General features: G+C 46.7%; 1 protein-coding gene across 4 annotated transcripts in view; it reads left to right on the top strand.

Annotated features, from left to right (window-relative positions):
* Nucleotides 1-12115, top strand: part of AATF (apoptosis antagonizing transcription factor) — a 119860-nt gene extending 107745 nt beyond the window's left edge. For 2 of the 4 annotated variants that reach the window (XM_064378443.1, XM_064378444.1), the window contains 3 exons: nucleotides 4080-4180; nucleotides 5801-5896; nucleotides 11972-12115. In XM_064378443.1, coding sequence (XP_064234513.1) covers nucleotides 4080-4180; nucleotides 5801-5896; nucleotides 11972-12081 — 307 coding nt within the window. In that variant the 3' untranslated portion in view covers nucleotides 12082-12115. Of the gene's footprint in view, nucleotides 1-4079; nucleotides 4353-5800; nucleotides 5897-11971 lie in introns of those variants that run through there. The other 2 variants (XM_012445474.2, XM_012445476.2) reach the window with 1 other exon arrangement.
* Nucleotides 12116-12780: the final 665 nt, after the last annotated feature.

Genomic DNA, 12780 nt, shown 5'->3' on the forward strand with positions numbered 1-12780 from the left:
CTTCAGACTGGGGTATGCAGAGACTTTCCAAGGGGAAGGTGGACACAGATAGTCAGGAGTCAGTCTCCAGGCGTACACTTTGCTAAAGCTGTCTGCCCAGAGCAGGCCTGCGCTGGAGGGCAGTCTCCTTTTACCCTTGTCCTCCTCCAACCTTGAAAAGCCTCCCTCCAGCCCATCCTTAAAGTGACAGGGACCTCTAGCTACCACAGGAAAACCTCCAGGGCCCCAAACACAAAGACAGCTGGAAATAAGGGTACAGAGATTAAGAAAGGAAATGCCTGAGGACTAGATGACAAGCCCTGTGCGGGCCGGGTGTTTCCGTGTCTTCATTTGCAGCACAGTCGCAGGAGGACATGAGTCGAATTGAATTGTCAGTTGGTTGATCATTTGGTGACGAGTCACTGTGCGATTTGTGTGTGTGTGCCACATAATTCAGAAAGAACAAAAAGAATCAAGTGGCATTGCTATGACAAACTCTATCATTCCTATCTGCTTGTTTATATGACAACATTTCTCAGTGCTTACGTCTACAAAAAAAACAAAAAATAGGAATGCTGAACCTTCCTTCATTCTAACAATAAATAATATTTCTCCTTGAATCCATGAACAAATGGAGGGAAAAGCCTCATCCATATCATTAAGGGGTACATTTCCAGTAACATTTTACACACGTATGGATATTAAATTTTCACTAAAATTAGAATATATTGTATCATGTTATTATATATTGATTGTATCCTAATAATAACTCAATCCAGAGGAAAATTTTAACTACTTAGAGCCTTATAATGTCAAACAATTAAAATATTTTTATCTCAATTTTGTTGTATTTTGAAAATTTCAAAAGTGTTTTTATTTACAGACTAATGTGGCCAAGAAGTATGATAAAGGTGATGGATAAAAGACACTCAAGCATAAAACCATTACACTAGGACAAAACTCTGTAGGGAAAAGGCAGACGGAAATAAAATTCAAAAAGAAAAAGATGCTATAAAATGTCCAAGTTAAAGAGTTTACGTGTCAGGCCGGGCACGGTGGCTCACACCTGTAATCCCAGCACTTTGGGAGGGATTACCTGAAGTGGATCACCTGAGGTCGGGAGTTGGAGACCAGCCTGACCAACATGGAGAAACCCCATCTCTACAAAAAAAAAAAAAAAAAAAAAAAAAAATCAGCGGGGCATGGTGGCACATGCCTATAATCCCAGCTAATCAGGAGGCTGAGGCAGGAGAATGGCTTGAACCAGGGAGGTGGAGGTTGCGGTGAGCTGAGATCACCACTGCACTCCAGCCTGAGCAACAAGAGCGAACCTCTGTCTCAAAAAAAAAAGAGTTTATGTGTCACTGTGTTACTTAAATGAATAAATGTTGAGTATCAAATCACTATGGCACATAGATTCCGTTGCAGGCATTACAAAAGTTCATATTCTCACAACATTCTGGTAATTATATATTTTGTAACTATTTAAACTTACTGTGAAAAAATTATAAAAATATGCAGCCTTCCCTTCTCCAACCTAGCAAAGAGGCAGGCCAGCTGCTCAGGGCAGGAGCCAAAGCCAGGATATAGGGGAAGGGCTGAGGCCAAGCTGAACCGCTGGAATCTGCAGCAGGGGTAGGGTGGGGTAGGGTGGGGGGATCTTCATCCCAGTGGTGCTCCTGGGCCCCAGGGAGGGTCTGCTTTGTCTGTCTCAGAGAAGGGAATGGAAGAGTCAGCCAAGAGGCTGTGGCCATGTTTTTCATGAGAGATGGTGAGATCTGAGCTAGTGGAAGGAAGCCTGTAGGAGCTGTGAAGTTTGAGACGCTTTGAAGGTAAAAACGGTCACTAGCTTGTGGTAGTGGGTGAGGAAGACATAAAAGTAGAAATTGCTTGGGGACTTTTAGATTGAAGTAATCCCCTATTCATATTCTCTCTCTGTGAAAATATTTTAAGAACCCAAACCACTCAGCTTCCCAAGTTGCCTTGCCATGAACAGCTGCATATGTTTGTCAGCTTTGCCCACCTGAGTGTGAAATGATGTTCTATGAAAACATGGGTTTCAGCATTTCACTCTCTGCTCCTGACACGCGAACCCTGCTGCGGACAGTAACTGCTGCCTTCGGCCCCGGCGTTGCACTGATATTGTGCGCAGAGTGGAAGCATTTGCTCAGTGGTAATGATGGGGTCTGGTGCAGGCAAGCACGGCGAGACTGGAAAGGGTATGATTGCGAAGCGCTAAATAGCATCGAGCTTCTGCATTTCCCTCTCATCAGACGTTGTCGTCTTAAAGTCACACTGTCCTTTTGTCATGGCGACTCTCCCTTTCACACCATTTAATTTTTTGTGTGGAAATGGCTAGAGAGACGTGTCTTTATTGGCAAATAGGCAGGCCATAGTGTGATGAAGTGCAGCCTGCACCGGGCATCGGGGTGTCAGTGTCGCGGAGCTGGTGATTTGGAAGCCGTGGGTTTGCATTTGGTCTGGGGCTGCCTTCCACCTTGGCAGGGCTCATCTGGGCTGACTGAAGGCGAGTCACATGGATGTGTGTAACAGAGGAGCAAAAGAGACAGGTGGAGCTCGGGGGGCACCTGTGTCCTTTGTCTGTGGCCTAGGGGCCTGCTGGGTAGTTCAGGGTGAAGGCACCAGCACACTCTTGGGACAAAAATTCTGTAATAAAATTGGAGGCCTGTTGTTTTCTGGCCTGTGCTTTCACTGCCTGTCTGTCCCATGCTCCCCAGCATGATAAAGCTAGCTTACATTTGCGGCTTCTGGAGTTTCTTCCTTAAGATGTTTTTCTTTTTACTTTTTTAAAGCTTTGATACTCTATTACTTTTGCTGGTTTTCTCATTATAGTGCTTCTGTTCCTATCCACAACTATAGTAGGGTGACTTCAAAAAAAGACCAATAGGTTTTTGGTGTTGAAGCCTTGCTGTTTGAAAGGTGGGGTTTTTTGGTTTTGTTTTCAAAGTCAGATGTGCCGATGCTGACCCTCAGATAATGACAGCACTTTTAAAAGCTTGTTTTCCTAACAAGATGGCAGGCTATAATTTGAGTTCGATCTTGAGAATATCCGAGCAGGTGTAGATTTCTTCTGGGGCTGCTGACTCCTGGCCCATGACCTCAGCCCTGTGTGCGCCTGCCCTGTCTCCGTGAGGTCTACTGGCTGGGCCTTCTGCAGAGTGTGAACATGGATGACTGCCTCTGTGGCCATGTGCTGCACACCCACCTCCCTGGTGGCAGGGATGTCCTCACGCAGGTCTTACCTGCCTGGAACCTCATGGCTCCCTCATACCTCTGCAGGGAGGATCTGCTCTGAATCCACAGGGGAAAGGGTTCTGGAGCTTCTGTCTCAACGATAGGAAAGATCCCTGCCCCATCCCAACCCCTTTCAGGATTTCCAGGCCTTGGCAGATGGCTTTGGCCAGATGTTTGTGTGTATGTTGCCTTTCAAAGCAGGAATAGCGATTGAAAGTGGTCATTTACTTTTCTTTTTAGGGACCAAGACACGGGCATGTTATGATTGTTTTAATGTTAAAACCCAACTTTAGAAATAAATTAACCCATCATATGATTTATTAGACTGAGAATAGAGACAGGGCATCTGGGGAGTGGGGAAGAAGCTTGGTTCTCCTCCCGAACAACCACACAGATGATAGTAATTGGAATCTTGTTGCTGGGTTATTTTCATTGTTTTTCAAGTACTGCCAATTCCAAGAAAATGTATGAAAACTAAATTATATCCCCCTACATCCCATGTCTGATTGAATCCTCCTCATCGGTGGTGGTCTCCTACATCCTATTAAAATATTCAATCTTGTTTTCTTACTTGAAGAGCCTGTCTGCAAAGGGCAGACTTACAGAACACTTGTTCCCTGGAGACAGGGTGTCTGGCCACACTGGACTATTTACATACTTTACCGTTTGATTGGGTTTCTCCCTTCTGTTGTATTTGTGAATAAGAGCTGCGGGATGCATTTTTAATTCCATGGTTGTGTTTTCAACAGAAGAAACAGGTTGGGGTATTTCCCAGCTTCTGCGTTCCTTTTTAACCTTGAACAGTGAACCAGTGTGTTAACCAGTTTGCGGTATTTGTCTTCTAGGACAGAGCTGTATCGCTCTCTTTTTGGCCAGCTCCACCCTCCTGATGAAGGCCACGAGGATAGACATCACCCACCTCCGACACCCAGCGGCACCATGGCTGGTACGGCTGCTCCTCCAGATGGAGGAAACCCGTGACTTTATGGGGATGCGCTAGAAGGGAAGTCCCTGGGAAGGTGCTGCGTTCAGAACATGTGCCTGATACGTGCAAGGGCGCCGCCCTGTGCCCCAACCCCACCTTTAAACATCACAAATAAAGAGCATTGTTACTGCTACCACCACTTGTGATTTCTTAAGAGGCTGAGAGTCAGTCTGATTTGGTGCTTTAGCGGATCACACATTTATTGGGTTTTGTTTTTTTCTAATCCAGTGGCCTCCTCATACAATATCAGACTTTACGTTTTCTTTATCCATTCACCCCGATGGACATGCAGATTGTTTGCATAGCTTGGCTGTTCTGAGTAGAGGGAGTGTGTGAGTGCAGATGTCCCTTCAACATAGGAATGTCCATTCATTCATTCATTCATTCATTCATTCTGAGGCAGAGTCTCGCTCTATCGTTGGGGCTGGAGTGCAATGGCACACTCTCAGCTCACTGCAACCTCTGCCTCCCAGGTTCAAGCGATTCTCCTGCTTCAGCCTCCTGAGTAGTGGGATTACAGGCATCCACCACCATGCCCAGCTAATTTTTGTATTTTTAGTAGAGATGGGGTTTCACCATCTTAGCCAGGATGGTCTCGATCTCTTGACCTCATGATCCACCCGCTCAGCCTCCCAAAGTGCTGGGATTACAGGCATGAGCCACTGTACCCCGCAGGAATGTCAATTTATTTGTATATATACCCAGAAATGGGATTACTGGATCATAGGGTGGTTGAATTTTTAGTTTTTTAGTAACTCTGTACAGTTTTCCCTAACAGCTGTGCCAGTCCACGTTCCCACTTGCAGCGTACCAGCACTCTCTTTACCAACATTGTTATCTTCCATCTTTTTTTAAACATGTTTTTATTGCTATGTAATAGTTGTACACATTTTAGGGTTCACCTTTTTGTAGTAGACAGTGTAACAGGTGTGAGGCAATGTCTTGTGGTTTTTCTATGCATTTCTCTAATGATTAATGATGCTGAGGATTTTTTAATAAACCTGTTGGCCATTTGTATGTCTTCTTTTGAGAAATGTCTGTTCAGATTCTTTGCCCATTTTTGAAGTGGGTTATTTGTTTTCTTGTTATTGAGTTGAGTTTCTTATATATAAAGAAAATAGGGCATAGGTGCACAGTGTAATATTATTCGGCCTTAAAAAAGAAGGAAATTCTGACACCTGCGACAACGTGGTTGAACCTGGAAGACATTCTGCTAAGTGAAATGACGCAAGCACAGAATGGCAGAGTCCACCTAATCGCAATTATACGTGGAATGTACAAAAGGCCGACTGAGAACTGAAGAGCAGAATGATGGTTAACAGAAACTGAGGGGGTTGGGGGAGCAGGGAATATGGGGACATGTTGGTCCAAGGGTACAAAGTTTTAGATCAAAGGAAGTTTTTCTTTTTTAAGATGGAGTCTTGCTCTGTCACCCAGGCCGGAGTGCAGTGGCGCAATCTTGGCTCACCACAACCTCTGCCTTCCAGGTTCAAGCAATACTCCTGCCTCAGCCTCCTGAGTAGCTGGGAATACAGGTGCCCGCCACCACACCCAGTTCATTTTTGTTTGTTTTGTTTTTAGTAGAGACAAGGTTTCATCGTGTTGCCCAGGCTGGCCTCGAACGCCTGATCTCAAGTGAACCACCCACCTCAGCCTCCCAAAGTGCTGTGATTACAGGTGAGCCACTGTGCTGGCCAGAGGAGGAGTTTTGAGATCTGTTGTACAGCAGGGTATAGTAACTAATGTATTTTTCAGAGTAACTCAGTAAATTTCAAATGTTTCACCAGCTACTCTGGGCATACTGCCTGTGGGGTAGCCCTACTCTGCAAGGAGGAGTTTTAAAATAATACAAATTTAAAAGGTTTGAATTTCTTTTTTCTGGTGAGACAGAGTCTTACTCTGTCTCCCAGGCTCGAGTGCAGTGGTGTGTTGTGATCACAGCTCACTGCAGCCTCTACCCCTCAGGCTCAAGCAAATCCCCTCCCACCTCAGCCTCTCAGGTGGCTGGGACTACAGGTGTGTGCCACCACGCCAGGCCAGGATGCTGCTGAGTGGCTGATGTTTAGTGGCTTATATGGCTCTGAAGAGCAGAGGCGCCCCCAGAAGCCTAGGAGCTTTGTAATTTGGAGCCATGTGCCTACTGTCACAAATACGTGGTTGTTTGACTTCTTTTTATGTCTCCTCTTTTCACCTATAAAGATTCTTCCAGAGTCCTTTTCCACTCTCACCATTCCTAAATCACTTTATTGAGATTAGCTCTGGTATAAATCTAGCAGGAGGAGATGATTCACTTGTTTTTCATCCAAAGGTCAAAAGCTGGAAATTAAATCCCCATAAGGGCAATTTATTGGCTTGCTGTGGTCAATATGAGTGAAGATGATCCTGAATAAGTAATGTGCGCATATGAATGGCCAGCATGCTGGACTGAACATCTCCTGGGTCCTTTGCCCAGCTCGCTATTTAGAGCTATGGGATTAGAGAAGCAATGTTGGTTCCAGGCAACTGAGTTGAGTTGCAGTTACTACTTGGGCTCTTTGTTGTCTTTTGAGACAGAGTTTCTCTGTCACCCAGGCTGGAGTGCAATGGTGCCATCCTGGCTCACTGCAACCTCCATCTCCCAGGTTCAAGCGATTCACTCTGCCTCAGTCTCCCAAGTAGCTGGGATTATAGGCTCATGCCACCACGCCCGGCTAATTTTTGTAGTTTTAGTAGAGATGGGGGTTTCACCATGTTGGTGAGGCTAGTCTAGAACTCGGGACCTCAAATGATCCGCTCGCCTCAGCCTCCCAAAGTGCTGGGATTACAGGCGTGAGCCACTGCACCCGGCCCTAACTACTTGCTTTCAAAGTTGAGTTTTGATATTGCTTGGAAATGTCAAAACCAAGGGAGAGATTTTTATGCCCAGGAATCCTCCATATCATTGCCTTGGTGTCGGGGACTGCCACACAGTGCCTTTGGGCTGGACCGCAGAAGCGAGGCCCCACGTCACACGTCATCTGCATCACAGTTGAGTTTTAACATAAATGTTTGGGAGGCCGAGGAGGGTGGGTCACACAATCAGGAGTTCAAGACTAGCCTAGTTAAGATGGTGAAACCCTGTCTCTACTAAAAATACAAAAATTAGCCGGCCATGGTGACAGGCACCTATAATCCCAGCCACTCGGGAGGCTGAGGCAGGAGAATTGCTTGAACCCAGGCAGCGAAAGTTGCAATGAGATGAGATTGCGCCAGTATACTCCAGCCTGGGCGACAGAGTGAGACTGTCTCAAAAAAACAAAACAAAAACAAAAACATAAATGTATCTGCTGAGCTCAGGATGGGGCGGATAGGAAGGAGGAGGGTTTTTCCATCTATATTAATTCTACCTTGGTATGTGGTGACTTCTCCTGTCTCTACAATCACCTCTTCGGCTCGACAGTCAGGGAAATGTTTAATTTTCAATGTGTCTCCAGTTACCCAAAAGATCAACAGAAATAGGAGAATCCCCCCACATTTACTGCTTTCAAAATGATCATCTTTTAAAATACACGACATCCAACATTGTCCATCTAGCCTTGAGGGTTCCAGATAATCCTTGGTAGGACAGCAAGGAAATGACCTCTTAGCTATGAGCCCGATGCCAACCCGAGTTTCCTAAACAGATAGAACCTTTGTCCTCGTTACTGTGATAAGAAAAGGATTTAAACAGGTACTTCAAAATACTTGGAGTCCAGCAAGTTTAATTAAAATGAGTTAAAAATGAGAGATGAGAAAGAAGGAACTGACAGAATTTTCACTAAAGGGAGGCTTGCATTTTAAAATTCAGAAGACCACCCTCCTTCCAGCCACGAGTAAATTGGAAACTATTTTAATTGACACGGATACTGCAATTCAACTGTTACTAGAAAGACAGATTAGTTGATTGATTTGCATTTTAATAAAACTAATACTTTACATTTTGGTAGCTAATGCTGATTTTTAAATGAGTTGAGAACAGTTATCAAGAGTTTCAATCCAGAGCCCTTTTTCGGTGTTGACTGAAGCATTCCTCTCTTTTGTGTGGAGTTTGCGTTTATTTTATTTTTGCCCAGCTGACTGCTTCACACGCGACACTCATAAACCATAGACCTTCAATATCTCGCCAATACGGCAAGGCGGTGAGCTGGTCACACTGAAACGCGGCCACAGCCCCAGCCCCACCTGCCCGGGTGTGCTCCAGAGATGGGAGCTGGGAAGGAGTGCAGTGGGCCTCCCTTCAGGGGAGAGGAAATGCTGAGGCTGGTTTTTTGTCTTGTTTCATTTTGTTTTACTGTTTTATTTTTGAGACAGGGTCTTGCTCTGTCACCCAGGCTGGAGTGTAGTGGTGCAATCTTAGCTCATTGCAGCTTTGATCTTCTGGGCTAAGGTGATCCTCCCACCTTAGCCTCCTCAGTAGCTGGGGCCACAGGCACGCACCACCATGCTGGCTAATTTTTGTGTTTTTTGTATGGATGTGGTTTTGCCATGCTGCCCAGGCTGGTCTCAAACTCCTGACCTCAGGTGATCTGCCCACCTCGGCCTCCCAAAGTGCTGGGATTACAGGCATGAGCCACCGCGCCCGGCCCCACTTGTCATCTTTTGTACTTTGTGGTCCTCTTCTGTGTCTAGAGCCAATCATACAGAATAGCCCCTGTGGTTCTCAACTGGGGAGGAGCCAGGGAGCCGTTTACAGGGGAGACTTGGTTTTTACTTCTAGACTGTTTGAAATGTTTTACTTATCCTTAAAAACAAAATCCTCACGGCCGGGCGCGGTGGCTCACGCCTGTAATCCCAGCACTTTGGGAGGCCGAGGCGGGTGGATCACGAGGTCAAGAGATCGAGACCATCCTGGTCAACATGGTGAAACCCCGTCTCTACTAAAGATACAAAAAATTAGCTGGGCATGGTGGTGCGTGCCTGTAATCCCAGCTACTCAGGAGGCTGAGGCAGGAGAATTGCCTGAACCCAGGAGGCGGAGGTTGCAGTGAGCCGAGATCGCGCCATTGCACTCCAGCCTGGGTAACGAGCGAAACTCCGTCTCAAAAAAGAAAAAAAAAAAAATCCTCATACAGCCACGTCTGCCACCCTGCGCGCATGTATACCAGCTGAGAAGCAGTGGCACACAGTATTCTGCATTTTTTTTTTTTTTGAGAGAGTCTCTCTTACCCAGGCTGGAGTACAGTGGCACAATCTCAACTCACTGCAACCTCCGCCTCCTGGGTTCAAGTGATTCTCCTGCCTCAGCCTCCCAAATAGCTGGGATTACAGGCACCCACCACCATGCCCTGCTAATTTTTGTATTTTTGGTAGAGACAGAGTTTCACCATGTTGGCCAGGCTGGTCTCGAACTCCTGATCTCAAGCGATCCACCTGTCTCGGCCTCCCAAAGTGCTGGGATTACCTGTGTGAGCCACCGTGCCTGGCCTTCTACATTTTATTAATAGTACCATCAGATTATTTCCGTGTTTCTACAGATGTCATACTTTCATTACTAACTAGTCATTCCGTTTGCAGCCTGTGTCAATATTTCACCAAATCCCCTGTTTGGGGACATTCACATTGTTCCTAGGTTCCTGCTCTTAACATACAGGATAATAGTACAGGAGAATATCTGTGCATAAAGCTTGTTTATTGTGGTTTTGGAAACTTGTTTTTCTTGGCATCTATCTTTAGGAGTAAAATGAATCAAGTGAAAGAGTCTGCCTGTTTTTAGGGCTCTTGGGACATCATGGTGGCGTCAGGGCCGCCTGTAACACAGAGCGTCGGGGATCCGGGACGACACTGGCCCTGGAGTTTGATCCTGGGTTTATGTCTTGCTCCCCAGGGACCCCTTCAAATCAGCACGCTCCTCTGGGAGGATTAAAGAGCTGCTGCCTGTAATGTGCTTTGAAATGATACTCCAGTGAAAGATGGTGGATAAATAGAAAGTGACACCATCATCTCCCTCCCAGGCCCCCAGATTTTGTCCTGGCTGCTGGATCGCATATCATTTGCTCTCCACGTGCCCCTGCTGTTTTCACGCTCTTGCTGTTTTCAGAGCTTTCATCCTGGGGTCTTCCGGATTGGTTTTTCTTGTCCTCTAGACTTTGGTTTTGGTGTGCAGCCATTTCTCTCCAGGAACACTGGCCAGGCCTCCCTATTGAGCGTCATTGGGAACCCCTGGGCGTGTGAGAAGACGCAGGAAAGCCAGCCCCCATGCGCCCCGGCAGCTGACCCTGCATCGCCAGCTTTTCAGAGGTCAGCTTCCCGCTCTCCACATGCGTTGCTAAAGCCAGAAAGAATGCCTTTCCTGGTTCCACCATTTAATCCAAAGAGAGCGAGTTTGAGGCTCAGAATTAATCCAAATATGATGTTGGTTATAAAGCTGGGTACCAGTCCCCAGAAAGAGAGCAGTCACTCTGTACATGGAATGTGTTAATGCCAAGATCCGTGTCTCCCCGGAGCCAGGCACACAAATGAGGTAGGCGCGTGCCTCAGCAAAACCTCGCAGACGTAGAGGTGAAGGGTGTCAGGAAGGGCCCGAGGCTGGGTGCAAAGTGCGGGTGTTTTATGCCTGGGCCACGGCCTGCCCCTCTGGCGACACCAGAACAGTGGCACTCTCTATAAGTGCTGTTCTATTGCCTGTGTTTAATAAACACAGATGCCCCAAACAGTGAGCCTGGCCCAAAGCGAATGAACTTTGTTTTCTGTATCTCAGTTTGTGTTTTTGCTTTTTTGTTGTTGTTGTTTTGAGTCAGAGTCTCACTCTGTTGCCCAGGCTGGAATGGTGTGATCTCGGCTCACTGCAGCCTCCACTTTACAGGTTCAAGTGATTCTCCTGCCTCAGCCTCCCGAGTAGCTGGGATTACAGACATGTGCCACCACGCCTGGCTGATTTTGTATTTTTAGTAGAGACGGGGTTTTGCCATGTTGGCTGGGCTGGTCTTGAACTCCTGACCTCAGGTGATCTGCCTGCCTCGGCCTCCTGTGTTTTAAATTTTTATGTATGTAGCTGGGCACAGTGGCTCACACCTGTAATCTCAACACTTTGGGAGGCCAAGGTGGGAGGATTACTTGAGCCCAGGAGTTTGACCTCGAGATCAGCCTGGGCAACAAAGTAAGACACCGCTCCCCGCCGTACAAAAAATAGAAAAAAAATTAGCCAGGTTTAGTGGTAGGCACCTACAGTCCCAGCTATTCAGGAGGCTGAGGTGGGAGGATCACTTGAGCCCAGGAGGTCAGGGCTGCAGTGAACTATGATCAAGCCACTGCACTCCAGCCTGGGCAACAGAGCGAGACCATGTCTCACAAAATAATAATACAATGTATGTATGTGCACGTGTGTCCGGGCATTGTGCTAGAAATTAAAGCTTTCCTTCATGAAGAAAACCATTTTCTTTTTAAGTTTACCGCATTTTATTTCTTTTCTTTCTCTTTCTTCATAACATTTAAAAAATAATTGCCAGCAATTTGGTAAGTTCATTAACTAATTCTCTCTTAAGTCCGGGCTGCACATCACCTGCTGACGCGTGTGGATTCAATTTGTCCAGCAGTTCTATCGATGGAGCCCTCATTACCCGCTCCTCGGGTGTGGAGGAGAGCGGGGTTGGAATGCAGCCCGATTGCGCCTTATCTAACTTTTGTTTTTCTTGTAGATCTCTAGATTTCCTTTACTGCGCTTTCTTGCCCATCGTGTGGGGTCTGCCAACAGGATCATTGCCCCAGCTGCATTTATATTCCTGAGAAGTTTACTCGCTTTATTTCCCCTTGTTCCAGGTTCTCGGAATTCATTTGTTGAGGTCAAGGACGCCATATTCTCAGGAAAGGAAAATTTTAAAGAATGTGAAAAAAGAAAGAAAGAAAAAGCAACAGTTGCGCATCACTGATAGGATAGAAAAAATATATAAGTATAAGGATCCCAACAGACAACCTGGCGGTAACACATGAAGGGTCCTGCCCGCCCCTCCCGCCCTATCTGCCTCTTTATGACTGGATTGGAAATGAGCTCCACGTGTGCAGGTTCCTGGCACCGGCGCATGGCCGCCCCTCTTTTCTGTGATCTGCCGGTCCCTTACTACCAGGTTCTAAGAGGGACTTAGGAACACATCACTAGTGCTGGCGTGGGCTGGTGTGATGTTTTGAGTAGAGGACACGTGTGGATGAAGGCTGGAGTCACGGAGAGAATCCTGGACTAGAAATCAAATCTGCTGGGGTCTGACCTTGAGGAAATCGCTTCCCTGGAGGTCCTGATTAGTGATCTGAGGGTCAGCTCGTGGCTGCTCAGGACTTTCCCATTCTGAAGCTGCTGTTTCTAAGTAAAAGCAGCGTCGCAGACTTGGGTTTAGTGCGGTGTGAGAATGTTGTTCAACTCCGTGCCTTCAGGTATTTCTTGGCCTCCGGCTGCGTGACAGGCACTAGTTGAGGCTCAGCAAGGGGCTCTCTCGGCAGGTGACCCCGGCTCTCGGTGGTTTCTGCTGCCCTCCTCTTCTGTAGGGTCTGTGGACTTGGGTCTCATCAAAACCCACTGCCCCCACTGCAGTTGCCTCTTAATCTTGGCTGGAACTCCTGGAAGCTCGGGCTCTGGA

The sequence above is a fragment of the Aotus nancymaae genome, unplaced genomic scaffold (genome assembly GCF_030222135.1).
Source record: "Aotus nancymaae isolate 86718 unplaced genomic scaffold, 86718_ANA_hifiasm-v0.15.2.pri h1tg000018l, whole genome shotgun sequence".
In the NCBI taxonomy this organism is placed as follows: domain Eukaryota; kingdom Metazoa; phylum Chordata; class Mammalia; order Primates; family Aotidae; genus Aotus; species Aotus nancymaae.